General features: G+C 36.8%; 1 protein-coding gene and 1 long non-coding RNA gene across 2 annotated transcripts in view; one reads left to right on the top strand and one right to left on the bottom strand.

Annotated features, from left to right (window-relative positions):
- Nucleotides 1-6,455: 6,455 nt before the first annotated feature.
- The window catches only part of PLD5 (phospholipase D family member 5), a 177,594-nt gene continuing 165,608 nt past the window's right edge, over nucleotides 6,456-18,441 (bottom strand). Inside the window, exons 8-11 of the mRNA XM_035560217.2 lie at nucleotides 14,909-15,048; nucleotides 12,733-12,898; nucleotides 8,674-8,788; nucleotides 6,456-6,691 (exon numbers count right to left, since the gene is read on the bottom strand). Coding sequence (XP_035416110.1) covers nucleotides 6,456-6,691; nucleotides 8,674-8,788; nucleotides 12,733-12,898; nucleotides 14,909-15,048 — 657 coding nt within the window. The remainder of the gene's footprint in view (nucleotides 6,692-8,673; nucleotides 8,789-12,732; nucleotides 12,899-14,908; nucleotides 15,049-18,441) is intronic.
- Nucleotides 10,737-17,695, top strand: LOC118254715 (uncharacterized). The gene is made up of 3 exons (XR_004780740.2): nucleotides 10,737-10,810; nucleotides 17,005-17,101; nucleotides 17,572-17,695. It is a non-coding gene; the product is annotated as an uncharacterized LOC118254715 (long non-coding RNA).

The raw sequence follows: 18,441 nt of genomic DNA on the forward strand, positions 1-18,441 counted from the left end.
TTATATAGTGCTACATATAATGATCTGTGCCATTAATCTTTACCATGAAATTCTTTCCTCATGAAGAACCCCGTGAAGCCTCTTTAGAGTTGAAAATATAGTTCCAGCTTATAAGTCATTTATAAGCTTTACACAGATAGCATTTTTTTGGGGAAAAAAACAAACAAAACAAAATGTGATTCATGTGTCAGATTTGATGGCCTGATATGTGCTCTTAGTTTTCACTGTTGTATTACTTCAGAATATTTGCCTGTCCAACTTGACTGTGTTTGTATAGCAAGAGAACATACACAACTGCTGCATATGATATGATATTTGCAGGTATGTGCTGTGTTGTAAAGCCTTTGTTTATACAGTGCTAAAGACTGCTACTATACTAGAAAGAGCCCCATTTCTAGTATTGCTTTTCTTCTCAGTACCTGCTACATAGAACTTGATGGGCTCCTGTTCCTGCTATTAAACATATTAAGCTTGTAATTGTTAGTTTCCTTCCTGTTGCTCTGAAACTAATCATGGGATGGGAATTCACTCACGAAGAAAAGAAGGGTGAGTGTCTAAAATGCAGGATTTTGCAGGGAAAAAGCAAAGTGAGAAGTTAGCCCAGAGCTTTTAGGCCAGCATCTGGTCTGTTAACTCAGTCTGATTCAAGTTGGTTTGACTCTGTGGCTATTTTTCCAACCTTTCTCTCTACCCTGATTACATTTTAAGCTGTTGAGGGAAGGACTGCTATTACAATGTGCGATGCAGTGCCCAGGATGTATTCTTGCAAATTCATCATGATACAGATAATTTGCATTATTCACATTGGTTACCATGAAACTCAGAACTTTTCAGTATAAGCACAAAAGAATCCTCTGGAATGCTACAGTTGTCCACTTTACTAGAGTATGGTGTTTTTTTTTTTTTTGTAGCTTCAATCAACCATACTTTTGTTATTAAAGGGAAGACCAGCATGTTCTTTTTACAGAATTAAAAAGATTATTTTTTTTTTTAAGAATAAACCATTCCAGTGTAGAATTTGTTGTGAGCAAAATACAGCCAAGTCCATTGGCTGTGGTAGAATAACTCACAGCTAGAATTGCATTGCACTGTTAAAAATCTTAATTTTAACAAGGTATTCAGAAATAGGCCACAGTGGCTTAATTTTTGTCCTACAAATATATTTTGAATTTAAAAAAACAAAACCACTAACCTTAGTGTATTGTTGCAGTTACAGCGTATTGAAGTGAAATAAAAACATGTTTCCATGAAAAAACAAATTAAGTTATCCTGTTGGAACTGCTAGATTCCTTGTTCTGTTTCTTTGTAAATTCCCAATCTCAAGATAATTGTGCAGCTCTCTCAGGTTCATCTACTGACTTCAGCATCTGCTCAGTGTAAAGCATGTGAGTTCTTCCCTTGTCTAAACTGTTTTGGATGAGGTCTTTTCTACATGCTAGTTTGGCAAGCTTCTAAGGCATTTGTGCAATGTGATGATGCAAGAGCAAGCTGATTCAACACTGAAAAATTTGTAAGTAATGTCCAGCAGTATTTGTAGTGGAAAAATTACAGCTAAGAAAGCAATCCCTCTAAAGTATCATCGGAGCTTCTATAGTGTGCAAGTGTTAAAAGTGGAATATATTTACTTGTGTTTACCTCAGGCAGGTATCAATGTGAATTTAAAATTACCAAGGATTCATTCTTTTTACATAGATTGGATTGTGATTGAAAAACCATGAATATATATGTATAAAAAGGCTAGGATTGGAAGTAAAACAGTGCCAGTGTTCTCTGGGAACATACTATATATGTTGTTAGTGTTTTGTGTTAAAATGAAGGGTTAATTTTGAAGTCCAGAATGGTTAAGATGTCTTAGAGCTCTCTATAAGGCCAGTCTCAGGAGTCAAGTGCATGATATTCAGGAGGAAGATATTTATAAATGACTTCAGTTTGAAAATCTGGAATAGCCAGCTGATGTGTTACCATCTTACTCAGAAAGTCTGTGCTATTTTTCAGTAAGTACACACTAAAGTCACAAAAAAAAATCAACATAGAAATTCTCTGGATTTCTCCTCAGGGTTAAATGGCAGGTAGCATTCACACAGAGCTTAGTTCAGTTTTTATCTATGTAAAACTCAACAAAAAGTAGTAGAAAGAATTTAGGTAGCTAGTAGGAATGCAAGTAACAGGTAGGTCTTGAAAGTAGCATTCTGAGCATTTTTATTTACTTTATTCTTATCTGCTTTCCCCTGAACAATCTCTAGAGCCTGGATTTGCTGAAAGGAATACTGGGTCCTGTAAAACCTTGTACGGCAGCAAGAACCCACATTGAAATATGCCTTTCTTAGAAAAAAAAATGCTGAGGAGAAAAAACAAAGAAAGACAAAAACTTAAGTCCATTCCTGTTAGGTTACAGTTATGGCCGTTGTGTCATGGCACATCATGCTGCTTCTCTGTTCTTTGCAGAGAAAGCAAAAGTAGCTGCAGATACTAGTTAAGGGGAATGCATAAATTTTATGCCCACTCTATTGCCTCTTTTTTCTCCCTGTGTTAAAGACAAAAGAACACCACCCTTCCCCTACCACCAAAAAGACTCCCAACAGCAAAGCCCCAAATACCTGTTTGTTGTTTGGCTTGCAGCATGGTAAATAAGAGCACATGCAAGAGACAGAAAAAAGTAGTAGCCTGCCCAAAACAGCTTGAGGCATAACGTGTGAGATTTGTATAGTAACCACTGTATGAGATTTGGGCTTCACCCTTGGCTGAAAGGAATTTCTGTGGTGATTCTTTTGCTGTCGGCCAGGTATTGGGAGAATTCAGATTTTATTTATTTTTACACCTTGGCAGGACAGACTGCTTCAGTCATGATGTGGATTATAAAGGCAGGAGTAATTTGTGAAGTAAGTTTTAGAACTGCGCTTGGATAAAAATGCTTGGGTTTAAGTGCTTGTGGTTTGGACCAACACATCACGTTTGTTTTTTGTGACTCTAGATTTATGTACTAATCTGTAAACATCACAATGTGTAGTCTTCTTTCTTAGGAAGCTTGCTGTATACCTTTCAGTACTAGATATAAGATGTTAGCAGGACTTCACGTGAGGAACAGTTAAACAAAAACTTCTATGAATAAGGCACTAGTAAATGTTTGCAGCAAACAACAATTACAGTCTGTATTCTTTAAGAATAAAGCCGTTCTGTTTAGGAAATTGTCTTTAATATGACAGAGTTACCAATACCAGTTAGAAGGGGGTTAGAGAAAGTGCATCTTTTGGATTTTATGCGTGTGAGGACTGTGAGAAACTACGGAATGCAAATTCCTGTTAAGGTTGGAAATTTGCTGTGCAATGGTGATATTCAGAAGAACTAAAGCAAGAGGAAACTGGTCTAGACTGATCCCTGCTAAACCAACGTGAAATAACTGTAATGGATTTGCTACAGATTTATTTACATTGACAGAAGAAGCTGAAGCCAGAATTGAGGCTGCTGTAGCAAATCTAGTTAAACGGGAACAATGGTAACCTAAAAGAAATAATTGGCTGTAACAGATTTTAAAAAAGAATCTGCTTTTTTCTTTTTTTTTTTTTTCATTAATTTCCAACTTGCTGAAGTCCAAGGATGCACTTTGTCTGTTGGCTAATGTAACAGACCAAAGCCTTCTGTACTACTTTGGAGCTGCTGCCATTGTAAATAGCTATTAAAATAGCAATCCATACATTATACGAAATTAAATTTGAGCCTGCCAGTCCGGCTGTAGGATGGCTGACCACTATTTCTCATTAAAGTTGCTCAGAAAAACCCCGACCATTCCATCATAAAAACAGCATATACTACTTCTTTTTAAAAGTACTTTTATGTATCAGCTTTTTGGGGGGAGGGGGGGTGTCATTGAAGCACCAGAATTTGTTCATCAAGTCAATAGGAATGCAGTTGTTAACTGAGGGCCTCAGTTAATGTTTGATTGCATTTCCCTAGGATCAGTTCAATGAAACTACTATATCTGAATCGTTCATTTGCTATACTAAACAGAAGGTCAGTGGTAAGTCCACAGTCTGATCTTATCACTAAATACTAATTTGAAAAAAGACATTACCTTTAGCATTTTACAAATTTCTGTTGCACTGAGATTCTTCATTACTTGTACAAAATGTCATTTCAAAAACTTAACACATTTCTAATATCGATAATACAAGAGGGAAAAATATCACATTGATTCTTCTTGTATATTATTGCCATCAGGTGCTACAACTAACAACTCTGAAAAGTGGGGGGGGGTGTCTTTTTTTTTTTTTATCTTAGTGAAAACATGGTAGTAAATTTATCTCGAGCTTTAAGATCACCTATCCATGGGGACCATTTCTGATCTCTCAGAAAATTTAAAACTATCTTAAGCAGTTTTTAACCCCCCCGCCCCCTTTTTTTGCATTGACTCCAAAGACTAAATTCATTGGTGATGTAACCAATGGCTGAAATTGGTTAAGGGTTTGACCAGAAATGAATCTGGATGTATCTTAATTTAATAATAATAATAAAAAACACCCTAGATTTTGTGCTGGGGATCTCTATCATTCTTGCAATACGTATACTAAAGTTATATACAGAAGAAAGAAAATACAAAATTTTCTCTTTCCAAAGATCTCTCCTTTAAAGCAACTCAGGTAACCTTTTTCTTTTCAGATTTGTTTTTTTGTTTCTTATACAAATGTCAGAATATATGTTTTCCTGCAGGAGGGAAGTCTAATAAATTGCATGGGTTTATCGGAATATTATCAAATGTTCTTCAACATTAGAGCTGTGCAGAATCTTTTCTGTAAAAATTGACAACTAATTTTTTTTTTCATGCTTTCCAGTAAGATGATATATATCTGGGAAATTGCAAAAGAAACACAGTGTTTGTTAAAAGTGTGCCTTTTGCAGTCCTAACCAGTTTCATGGTGTGTCTCTATCTCTTGCTGGCAAAGTAGTATGTTGAAGTTGTGCATACATTGCCTTTTCATAATTTTCTAAACTGTGCTTACTTTTAAACAAAACTGACTTTTTTTTTTAAACTTTTCAAATGAAACTTGTATTTTAAAAGTCAAGGTGGCTTTTTAACTTGGTCTTCAGATTAAAATAATCCATTGGGACATTTTTGGTTTTGGTATCTCTTAACCCACTGCTTTCAAAGCACGCCTTCTGTAATATACAGCCGGGTGAAAACAGTCTGCATTTGGAAATAGTTACATGAATTATTAACAAAATGGAGAATGCAGTTTGCTTTCATGGCTGTATTTCTTCAGCAGAAGCAGGATAGTAATGAAACATTTTCATTAAGAAACCAAGCTAATACAGTTCTGGAAAAGAATCTTTTTAAAGAGCAAATTCACACTTTTACAGACAGTTGCATCTCAGGGCAACTGAGTCATGTTTGTAGAGGTGCCTGTTAATACCAACTGAAACTGTGGCCCAAATGAAGGCCTCATGGTTCAGTTTATGCTGATGTATTCGCTTATGGGGACAACATTTAAAAAAAGCCATTTCGCAATTTTTTTTAAGTGACAGGAAAGAAAAAATGTGTGAAAATGAATATATTATCATTTAACAACAATTTTTGCATAATTTTGCACAACCCTTGACTTTCCCAAAAAGTAGTATTTGATTTTTTTTTTTTATTCTATACACTTGACAAACTTTTACCTTGGGGAAAATTTGTTCTTGAACTGATTTTTCTTGCAATCTCTAGTTCTTTGCTTTCAATACGCAGATGTACATTGTTAGATAATACCATAATTAGAAATAACTGTTACGTTGAAATGAATCCGTATTACTTTGATGAAAATTTATTTAGCTGAGAGGTTTTAGGGATTATCGTGAATTTGATTAGGCTAACACCAGTCCCTGAAACCCTTCTCATTCTCTTAGGAGATGAATTACCAGTACCATAACTGTAATGTATTTTAAGGCTATTTAGAAAAGATGATACTTTAAATAAATGTTCAAAACTAGAAAAGACTTACACGACTAGATATTTATTTAAAGGGGATGATTTGTATAGGTGAATATTTGCTTATTCTTCTATCTTTTCTAATAGGGTAAACCTACCATCTACTTGTATGTCAATAATAACTGATCTTGGAATGCCATTTCATAGCTAGGATCTTAGTTCTGCCAAGGGTTCATTCTAGCCAGGATGGCAATTAGTGAAAATCTGAAAACAGCCTCAATCAATTCTTCTGTTTCTGTTAAGTTCAAATGAGGAATGTTAAAATTAACGTGGAAGCAAAAATTGACATTCAGTGTCAGAAGTAACAAATTTGAAAGTCTTAATATAGAGAATATAGTTTAGATAGTTTATATAAGTGTGCTTTTTCCTAAAAACACCCCCCAACCAACCTTTTTTTTTTTTTTTTTGCCTTTTTAAGTCTTTTCTCTGTAAATATGAAAGAGGGCTACACCCAATGTAATTCTTCATTGTTGTACTAAACAGTAAAATAGTCTTTCTAATTCACATTGCTCATGGCAGTCTTATTTGATGTTGCTTTATTAAGTTTGTGATTAAAGCAGTTTGGGATTTTTGTTGGTTGTAAACTTTTGGCATAATGTGAATACCAGTCTCTTTCAAAAACAGCCTTGAGTTGCTTTATGATGCTTGTGCTGTTCCCCGCGTCTGCTTGGTTGATAACAAGGCCCGCTCCAGCGTTCTGCGTAAATGCATTTCCTACCCAATCAAAATTACCTACAAGTAAAGGCAGGAATGTACAATGAGTGAAAACAAGTTCTTTATTTAAAAGCAATCATTCAAAACTAATTTTCTCTTGCCTTCTGTGTATTATGTATGTATATATATATAGTGTGTGTGTGTGTATATATATATATATATATGTATGTATATATATAAAAAAAACTCCATATACTTATTAACCTTTTCAGTGCCTAGAATGAAAATATTTTGGGGCTTTATAAACAAATTAAAGTACATGGATGAATAGTGGTTGCTCCATAATGCTGAACCAAACCACTAGATCTTTTAGATTACCTCTTGACAGATATTTCAGAAAACTGAAACAGGTTTTATTGTTTTACTCTACTGGTTACTACCCACCTTGTCAAAGTCTAAGGTAATAAATGAGAATTTCAGATGCTGATGGTAGCAAGTCAAAGAGGGTAACTGGATTAATGGTAAACCAAGTGTTTAATTTACATCTTTGTATTTCTCCAGAACTCATAACTATTTAAGATCTACATTTATAATATATGCAGTATTTTGGAGAAAAAATGTTGTTACTAGAGCAATCTTTCAAAACAGAATGTCTGAACGTTTATAAGACTTGAACGTATCTGAGAAATTTATACTTTTTCTTTAGGAGTCACTTAAGCTACTTCAATATGAAACGTTAAGAATTCTGAAATTGTCAAAGATGGTAAATTGAATGTCAAAGATGGTAAATTGAAGCCTCTTTTTAAGGGACCTTTTTTACTATGCTTTCAAGTAGAAGATAAATCAGGTCCTTAACATATATTTTTATTACTTTTGCACAGCTTTATTTCTTTGTCCTTACATCTCTGTGTGCGCATATATATATGGGGAAAAAAAACACCACCACAACAAAACCAGCTACGAACCCATACTGTGTAGACACTTCATAAGGTAATGAAATTTGATCTGGGTATTAGAATTTAAAATGGAGTAAAAAGAAGATTTCAGAGCTCATAAAATACTTAAGAGACCAGAGAGGAATGAGCTCAGCTACTTGAAGTGAAATGAGATATGGGTAAATTGAGAGGGGTGTGGGTGCATGTTAAGAGCCCATCCATGTGAGCTTTTCAGAGGAGCTTTTGGACATCTCTCTGTACTACTTGTGATTGTCTTACTCTTCTGTGTGCATGGACATGCTTCTGTGTTTGCAGGCTTTCTTTGCCCCAACTCCCTTAGAGAATACTGGCTTTAAGCCCTTGCAGTAAGTCAGGGTGAGTAAGCTGGCAACTAAAACATCAAACTGCAGCATATTAGAGTGCCTGTTTTCTCCTTGACTTAGTAAAATCTTAAAACTTACTTTTTAATTCAGTAGTCTTTTTTTGATCCTTCAGCTCAAGCACAGCTCAGTCAGTTTTATATATACATATATATTTAAGTTTTTATCATGCATTCAGTCAGCATTTGACTGATAGTGACCTTCTGCTAGGTGCCATGAAGAGACTTTATTTAAATGTACCTTAACCCAAAATACCAATTGGACACATATCTAACGTTAATAAAAGGAGGGTGTCTGGAATATCATTACAGTTAAATGGAATAAGATGACATTAGAAGGTAACGGCCATTTGTGGAGTATTTACTAGGTTTATTTACTAATCTGTCATAGGTTTATTAATGACATGGGAAATAGAGAGCAGTCCACCTTTATTGGACTGCAGGAACAGATAATATGGTGATCATCATATTTATTCTTACTTCATAAAGTATGCTGTATTTTTCTTTTAAGTCTATTTTTAACTACTGAAAGCAGTGTGCTGCTTTTGAGAGACTGATAGGAAAAATAAATTTAAGAATTTTTAAATGACAAGAGGTTCAAAGCTCAGTCTTCATCCAGGTTCCCAGAGAAATTAGACCAGTATTTTAATTAACAAGCATATCAGCTGTAGATTCCTCATGCATAAATGGGTATTGTTTACGGCTTTTGGCTAACAAACAAATATTCTTGAGATGTGGTTACTTACCAATGTATGCAGCTCCATCAGTCACCATATATTTGTTACGGTTTAGTTTGGGAAGGGAAGTGTTCTTCTGTTCTTTAAGAAAGCATGCATTCTCTTCTTCAAGGTCAAAGAATTTCTGCCATAAAATAGATTGGAGTTTAGGTTAATAAGAACTATTCTGTCATGGATGGAAAAAATATATTCTGCTCTTCTACTCTTTATTGAAAATAAGTTAGTGCTACAGAACAGCTCAGGGTTATAGGCAAGCATTAATTTTCATAAAGTACTGCATGTTGTATTTCATACTAAATTCTCATAGCTTGTGATATGCAGTATACCCTGGCGTTGTGAAGTATACAAAGTAAATAGCTACTGCATATTTTAAGCAATACAATGCTGGATAATAAAGGCTACGAAATGAAGAGCAAAAAAAAAAAAAATGTTCTGCATAATGAGAGATAGAAACTTGTTTAGTTCATTTCCCTGTTCATCAAGAAGCCCTGGCATTTGACGTCTGCTTCAGGATACATACTTCCAGGTAAGACAACAAGTTGAATTCTTACATTTATCTGGCACATTGGCAAGTTTCCTGCTGGAAACTACGCCGATCTCAGAAGCTTTTCAAAACCCCATAGACAAAGACCAGATTTACCAGACAACAAGAGGAAAATGCATCTGTTTTACCCTGAAGTGTGATGCCTGATAGATTTGTTTTGAGGAGCTGTAATGCACTCCTTAACTGGCTCAGTGCCAGACAGGAAGATTTTCCAGTACAATACTAAGTAATGTTTGTTTCATCAAGGAAATTAATAGCTAGACAGATTCCAAAAACAGAAGTGGAGAATAACATGATGAAGTAGAAATTAAATATTTACTGCATGACTTGGAAACTTTGATTGAGGTTATGGTGTAGAGCCTCAGAACAAATCTAATTCACGATACATTATTGATGAAAATGGCTGTACGCTGCACCTGCTCCGTGTGTCTGAGGAACTCCTGTACAAGCATGTACGGTTGACAGAAACTATGTACTTAGCAAGTTGGAGATGGATCTGAAAATGTCTTGAATTACTGGATAAAGCCAGAAGAAATGTTCATGTTATTCTCTGCACAACAGAACAGGAACCGAGATAGTTAGCAGCCATAGGGTGTCCTTCAAGGACATTAACTCTTCCTGGGGATTTGGAAACTGAAGCAACCTGCTGTGTAACTGACTATTATTGTAGGAACTAGTCTAAAAATTGCAAATGGGTAAACTATTCAATGCCAGGAAACAAAACATGATAAGCTTCATTCCCAGGGCTATGAGATTTAGCAAAAAGTCGCATATTTTGTTGCAAAAAAGCCAAGCACAATCATCATAGAAGCTTAGAGTTGTGACATTGAGATAGATTAAACAGATGTGCTCAACTGAAAAATCACATGCCAGTTTCCTATTTGTATAAGCTTGTAGGAGAGAAGATTTCAGCCTCAGGCAGGAAAAGATAGAATCCTGGAAAATGTGTGTTCTCCAGCAACAGCAGACAAGTCATTAATTCCTTGACAATGCAGATACCAGTAGGGAGCCACATCTGCCCTCACAAACAGAGTACACAAATGTAGCTCTGATAGGCAAGTAAACCACCACCAGCAGTAAGTACTAGCAGAGACTAATGTTCTCTACTGCGTACCTTCAGCAGAAATACCACCACCTTTGGTTAAAGTTTCATTTGTCTTTTCCATCCTTATTTTAGGAGTTTAGAACTTCAAAATTCAGTTGGTGCTTGGGAGCGAAGGTGTCATAGTTAATATACAGCACTTTTTTTGACTCACAGAACATCTGTATTTTGGTATTTCTGGTTTCCTGAAAATTAGCAAAAGGTTCTGTTTTTTGCTATCTTACCCTAGCATGAATATACCTGCACAGCTTTCAGTTGGAGGCTCAAGAAGGGTTTGTGCCATAGAGCCGTATACCTGGTCCATGGCACTCCTGCCTGGGCTCCTGTTCCCTGATGTTGCTTTACTCCAGTTCAGGCTTCCTGTGGGCTCTTGAGAAGCATGCACCTGCCTCTGGTCAGCACTGTAAGCAACGGACCTGGACCACTTCTAAAGCTTCTTTGGGAGTTAGACCGTGCATTTGTGCATGGAAGATGTGCTTCAAATGTCAAGCACACAAAACGTGAGTACTAGAATAAAGGTCCCAAGAGACATGCCAATGAGCACTTCACCTTGACTTTACCCTTTATGACTGAAGCTTTAATTACATGATCCCATTTGGCTGAGTGCAGGGAGCAGGACAGAGCACCCTAAAGGAGCAGCAGTTTGGTATGCAGTTTAACTCCTTGGTATTAGGCTGTGTGCTTGCTGCATTTACTATGTCCCTAAACAAAGCTTCCTCATAAATTCTTCTCGAGTCATCTTTTTTCAGAATGTGTATTGAATTTATAGTCTCAAAGTCTTTGTCAGAACGTTATTAAGGCACTGGGAGAGGTTAGCAATTTTAAGTTTTCAATCAGAATTTGTAACTTGAGTTTCTCTTAAAATTGCAGAATTCTTGTGCATAAACATATATAATATGTACCTGCACATGACAGTATATTCTGTAGAGTTCTGTGTTCCCTTTCCAACATGTACACACGTTACTACACTTTGATCCTGGCTAGAACAGAGGAATACAAAGGAAATGATTTTTTTTTTAAGTGCTCATCTGTCACGTTTTGTGAAGTAAATAAATGCCATGATGAAGCCTGTGGTACAGTTTGAGCCAAAATTGAATAGTTACCAAGAAAGTCTGAGCCTTAGGCTATTAATTATACCAAACCCATCTTCTTTAATCAGTTCTTACCTAAGGCAGTGACTTGACCAGTGTGCAGAACTTGTGAGGCACAGCACAGAGGCAACTGAATTCTGTTGTACCTTTAAAATTATATTTAAATCTGCTATGCTCCTTTTTTTTTTTTTCCTGGAAATCATTGTATTTCTATTTTAACTACAGTGATTCTGGCTAGAATATCTCTGCCTAGAACTCATTCTTTTCCTTCTATCATTCAGTTCTTTACAATATAATTCTGTACTAAAAATTTTACCTGTTTTAAGTAGATGGAAATGGATGTGACTATGTACAGCGTTAGGTCCCATTTAAATAAAAAATAATTTTAATACATAAAATTTCGATGAATGCAGAACAAGTAAGTTACTTGAAATTGAAGTGGCTTAAGCATTGTCAGTCATATGTAGTTTTTGTCTTATAAACACACTTTATGCTGCTTCTCACTTTAAGAAACTTGTAATAACTGTATTTCAAAGCAAAAATCTCTTTCTAGATATATACATAAGATACCACAGTGTCACACAACTCTTCTTTTCCCCTGCACTTGTTGTCAATTAAAAACAACAAGAAAAAAAAAAAAACTCAGGGGATTGCTTCAGGCAGTTATCTGAAAAAAATAAAAACTGATTCAAGATGACTGATTAGCAGTATCCCTTAATTTCATAAAAATGAATTGTATCAAATTTTAAGTAGTACTTACCATACATACCATACACTGTTCTCTGATACACATGTAACACTAGGTATTTCTTACCTTTCTGATCGCATGCCTTATGCGAACACATAATAGTTCTATTTTTTGTAATCCTGAATTTACAACCTCAATCTAACATAAAATATTATTTTTTTCTTATACTTTGTACTTCAGTAAGGGAAAAATAGATACTTATGCAGATGAACAGTAAGGTTACACAAATCCAGACTAAAACACGTTTGTGCTGTCACTTTTATCAGCCAGCATAAAGAAGACATACGGCTACAGTTCACTCTGCTAGCTTTGCCATGAAAGACCAGATGTAGTGTTTTACGCAAGCTGTCCCCCACACAGACTGCCTCTTGGCATCATTCTATTTTTCTGTCTTAATTTCAATGTCTGTTACTACTAGAAATTATTTTAGTTCACTATATTACAGTTCCTATGTTATTTAATGAAAGTTAAAGGCTTTGGTACAAACAGAGAACACTTTCCAGTTGTGAAGTTTTCTTGATTTTTTTTGTGGGGTGTAGGGGAGAATATCTTAGGATTTCAAAGCAATATGGATTATACTTACAACTTTCAAACTACAGCTTGGAACTTCAGTGCAAATAGCTTTGAGAGATGAAACAAAGTTAAAAGTAAGGGGATCTGTGTCTCTTGAGAAACTTATGAGAAGTCGAACTTTAATACTTCGTAAAACTAAAGCTTCTCGTATCTTCCCATCTAAATATGGCCAGTATCTGTGGAGAAAGAATACGGTATGTTCATATGACTTTAAAAAAAATAAAAATAATAAAAAAAGGATTTTTATCCAATCAAGCCTAGAAGACATCACAGAGAGAACTATATACATTTATTTAATTAATTTTGAATTTATTTTTTCTGTCTAAGAAACGCTGTTCTCATTTGAAGGCGTTCTCACTGAACAGATCAGCCAGCATCCTTTTTCATAGCATTCTGCCCTGCCACCGTGGGGACAGTGAGGCTGTGGACAGCTGAGCCGTAGCTAGGAAGGTTGCTCCTGCATCACTGCCTCTATTGAGAGCAGTGGAGGGAGAACCAGCAGAAGCTACAGCTAGAGGGTGCTGCTTACCCAGCCCAGACAGAGGGACAAGAAGGATTTTCTGTTGCTTACACAAGTAAGGGAACAGGGACACTGAATCCTCCTCTGACTGCCATTCTCTCTTTTCCGGTGTACCATACAGGCAGAGGACTGGAATGCCTTCTGTTAATTTCCTGCTTTGAAAAGGAGAGCTGTGCATGGTGCCTGCATCTGTTAGCAGCAGCAGGAGAGGGGTTGCTTAAGGAGGATGCTATCTTTTCTTGATCAAGATGGGAGAAATTCTTCAACAAGTGGGATACTGGCCTCCATAGTGCTCATCTCCCACCTGTTGAGTTGGCTGTTCTTGCTAGTTCAAGCCTTGCATTCCTGACTCTTGGTGAGACCAGGTCAGGACAGGGAGAATTAGATAAAGAAAATGTACATTTTCTTTATTCCAGCAGTGTCAAGGCATTCAGCCTAATGAAATCTGACCTCTGCAATGCCAGAAAATCTGGGAGCTGACAAGTTAGGGAAGCTGTGGCAGTGCAAAACACAAAGCCATGCTGCTAGGGAAAACGTTAAAAGAATTTACACAGGTGGCTTCTTTGGATATCTCTAATCAAGTGGATTTCTGAATTGTTAGGGCATGAGAACAAAAAAGGGAGGAATGTGGCAGGTAACATAATCTGCAACACTGCAGCAGTACTACATGTGAAGAACCTTTCCAGCATAAAGGAGAAACGAGAGGGCTGGATGCTGTGAAACAGGTTCCTACAGCACTACCCTGGATTCTGTCAGTGTGACAGAGGCTGTACATAATAAGCTTATCTGAAAACCCCTCTTCTGGATTTGAAATAGCTTACACTTGATATCAGTCAAATGATTTAAAAAAAAAAAAAACATACCTTCATGCAAAACTGGAAAAAAACACACAACCATGTTAATTTGGCCTAGTGGTGTTCAATTAAAGTGCATGGATGGAACAGCAAGCTTAAGTAGCTGTTCAATTCATAGCAAGCGTTACCAAGAGAAAGAGGGACCACTGAATACTTGCCTTCTGAGTTGGATGGTTTTAGAACACTGTGGTGGCTTCAGTTGTGGGTCATGTCTGCTTTTTAGTGGTCCATATAAACTGTGTGTTTAAAAGTTACTTGGTTTTGTTTGTTTTTAACATTTCTCTGTTCTTCAAACTACAATATAACTTAAAATGTAATCTGTGCTGAATTCAAAAATAGCTTGCATATATTTCAGTAAGGCTATGACATCTCCCATGTTTTATATGAGAACTCACAGCATGGTTCTTCTCTCTTACATGCACACCCACTCTATATTGGATAGCTATATGGTATTCATAAACTAGCAGTAGCTGTGTTAACAAGGTAGTGAATACAATAGCATAAAAAATAGGATTAATATGTAAGCAGGTTCTTGTATTTCTGGGTCTCTTGCAGGTGGTCAGACTAGACAAGTTCTGATCTCCTTCGATAGGCAGATCCAAAGCTTAGGGCCCAGAACTGGAAATGTCTTCTTAGGTCCCAATTCTGCTCCTACTTAAGTCAATGGCAGAACTCTCACTGATTTCAATAAGAGCAGAATTGGGCCCAAAGAAATTGGTCCACAATGGTAACTAATCTCCTCTGGGTTCATTTTCTCCAGCAGTTCTTAATGGCAATTATGACAGTGTGCTGGCCTGGACATGGACACTCACCGTTTAGCATTTGTGTCAATGACGATCGGAAGGTAGTCCATGACAGCTATGTACACAAACTGTTTCGCATCATCGATAACATTGTATATAGCTTCGATATCCAGGACTCTGTCCTTTGGGCAGAAGAGTTTAGGTGAATTCTGTGAAGGCAAAAATTCGAATACTGCATTTAAAATACGGGAATAGATTTTTTTCTACTCCCCTCATACCTCCTAAGATAGCAGGTACTATTCTGAATTTTAGTAGAGAATATTAACTATATCTTTACCTGTTCTGCTAGAATACTCAAACATACAAAGACTTATTTTCAAGGCTTAGTTTTGCCTTGAAAACTTCATCATTTAGATATGACTGGGTAAAATGCAGACAGCACAAGCTTGAAAGCAGCGCAGAAGCTCTCACTGAAGTTTTCACATTTCAAAGAATTTTGTTGCAAAGAGTTCCAGGACTGGTTACTGTCAGATGGTCCTGTTTAAAGTACCACACAGTCACCATTTGCTCAGTCACTGCTGCAGGGAGATGCTGCAGTTTTGCAAGAAACTTACCTTTAAAACCTAGCTTCAGGTATGGAGTAGCTCTGTACCTGGCACTGCGCCTAGGGCAGTGGGGCAGCCAGGCGAAGCCTGCCAGGAGCACCTGGCAGCAGAGAGGCCAGGGAGCTTCTGCTCTCCTGCCCGAGCAGAGAGAAGAGGTGGAGCTGCTGCCGCACTGCTTGCAGCTCCTGAGAGCAGAGGCTGCTAAAGGTCGGTCGCAGAGTGCAGGCAGGGGCCAGTTACTTACAGCCTGCTGCTGCTGTACCACCTCACCTTTGTTATCTGCAAGGGTGGCATCCAGACATCTAGATGACTGTTTTCTTTAGGAGGGGTTGACTTTTTTTTCTTTCTTTCTATACAATACCTGTCACCTTAGCGCCTTAATCCTTGACTGGTGTTAAAGATTTACTACAGATAAAGAAGTTAGCAAAATATGAGAAAATTAACAGTAGCAAGATTTCAAGACCAATATTCCGGATGCATTCCTGAACACTTAGAAAAACAACCCAAACCTCCTATGTTTTATCAGCCAGTCTGGAAGATGATGTTGTTGCTAAGCAACATCACAGCCACGATTCCTGACTCTTAAGAAAAAAAGTTCAATGACTTAATGTTGTCCTTGTTGTTTTACACAGCACAAAGATGGAAAGCAAAATACATAAAATACATTTTTCAAAGAATAAATTTGAACTCACAAAGAAGTGTAAAGCGATTTTGTTAACATACTTGATATCTAGTATCTGAAACATAAAGAGGCTGTTGCACGATTCTTACACTCAATATTTTCTTGAATAGAAATTTTAAGCTACAGACAGAACAGCTAAAGAACAAAATTGTTAATGCATTCTCATTTTCAGATGCATTCACTACGAAGACCAGAAAGCCAAAGATAGTTAGAAGAAAAACATTGGTTCTGCCTGTAACGCTTGTGTTACATTTCAATTCATTAGCATTCCACTAGTTCGCTTGTGGTATGGGCGACCCGCTCTGGTCATTTTAGTACTTTCTTGGTGTTAGCTGGGCAGTACTTGATGTGCTGATGAACACCTACCTGGCACGTCTCTAACATAACGAGGAAGTGAGACGTGTTTCCTAACTGCGTATTTGATGGTCACTGTCTCCCTCCATACAGGCAAGGCCTCTAACCATCTCAAAGCACATGTCATGTTGGCAATACACAGTGTGATAAAGAAGATCCTTGCTTTGCAAGATCTCTCAATTCCTTCCTTGCCCTACACAGTCCTCATGCAGTAGCTATAGGGAGCTAATTCAGACCAGGCCATTCAAATAGGTTCAGTAGTAGGTAGGTGCTCCTCACTGTGAGCAGTTTTTTTCTATGGCATCAGAACAATATGTCAGAACAACGTATGTAGAAGTTGTTTAGTTACATTAAAGCCCATTTTTCAGCCTGTTCATACAGAAGGAAAGTTACTTTTTTTTCTTACGATAGATATCCTAGTAACTAAACTGGCTGTGACTACATATTCAGGTAGCTCCTGGTATTAGACTTAGCTGATCGGAGCTTCTGAGTACAATAACTCCTTCCTTTTGTTTTCTGAATAGGATTTCAAGACAAGAGGCCTTTGTCCCACAGAAAAGGAGAACACATCAGAGGGAAGAAGTGCACATTCTGCCAACTGCATGCAGAAGAGCAATTTCTGTAAGAGTCTCTCTCCCCTTGTCTTTGTCTAGGATTCCATGTCCCTTACAGTTGGCCTTGCCCAGCTTTCATTACTGTGCACCCTTGCAGGAATGGCTTTCAGCAGGATTTCTCCATTTCTTACAGATTGCTTAGAAAGGAGTAGGAGTTTGCATGCTAGTTCCAATAATGGCAACTACTTCAGGTGGAATTAATTTCAGAGCTCCTCAGCTATCTGTTAAAAAGGCAGTTTTCTAATTTAATCTAGTCTAGGGACTAGCTTAAACTTACGCTAATAGAGACTAGCTTAATTAAGACTCTCCGAAATCAATGGAAGTACATGTATCTTCATAAAACTATTAATTTCTGGCTGTCTCGGGCACTTCCAGATTTTCAGTCATTTCACTTTGGAATAGCTCTTTGTCTCTTGAATGACTTTAGGAGTGTGAAAATCCTGGACACCTGACTTTTCCATGTCTCTCTTCCACCAGGTGAAGTTACCCTGCCCCATTTGACTGTCTGCAACAACATCTATGAGCTAGTGGCTCATACAACTTGTGTGCTACGTACCTTGTATTGTTTTAGACTTACCTGGCAATAAAATGGTGGGGTTTTCCCCTTGTTTTATGCAAAATGGTAAGTAACTCTTTATCATCTTCAGTATTTTCCTGATTTTGAAGTTTCTTTTTAACTCACGTTATCTCCAAAATGAAAGATACTCTTATCTTTCATTATCTCTGTCAGTCTGTGTACTTTTTTCCAGTTTTGCTACATCACTTCTGAGATGGATGACTGTTCCATTTCTTCCCATTAAAAATACACACAGTGCTTCCACAGGGACTGCTACTTAAATTTTAGAAGTTTCAAAATACCATTTAAAAATAAAAGTAGATAATGTTCTACAGAAGCATGAATGCTCTCAAAGGAACGGTGAGGAGGATCAATACTTAGAAATAACACAGATAAAAATCCAAGTTCTGATATCAAGCTTATTATATATCATTTTAGATATCTGATTTACAATTTATTTACTCCAAGTCATTCACCTTATATTCGCTAGTGTAAATAAATCAGCTAATTTGGAAGGCCTCCATATCATTTTCTGAATGCAAGAGGAAAAGTGAAATTTACAGAGAAGGAAAAAGAATAATGCACATGTTCTCCAGCAGTTTTCAGTCCTGTCAAATTGCATGTCACAGAAATCAGAATGAAAAAAATAAACTGTGATTTGTTTGTTCTGCACCATAAAAAAAGTAACACTTTTTAAAAAGCTTTCAACTATTGAAGTAACAACTTCTCCAGACAGCAGAATAATACATAGGTGACAACCATAGTGGTCTTTTCTCTGTAGCTGAGTTTCC

Source organism: Cygnus atratus, chromosome 3 (genome assembly GCF_013377495.2).
Source record: "Cygnus atratus isolate AKBS03 ecotype Queensland, Australia chromosome 3, CAtr_DNAZoo_HiC_assembly, whole genome shotgun sequence".
Lineage (NCBI taxonomy): Eukaryota > Metazoa > Chordata > Aves > Anseriformes > Anatidae > Cygnus > Cygnus atratus.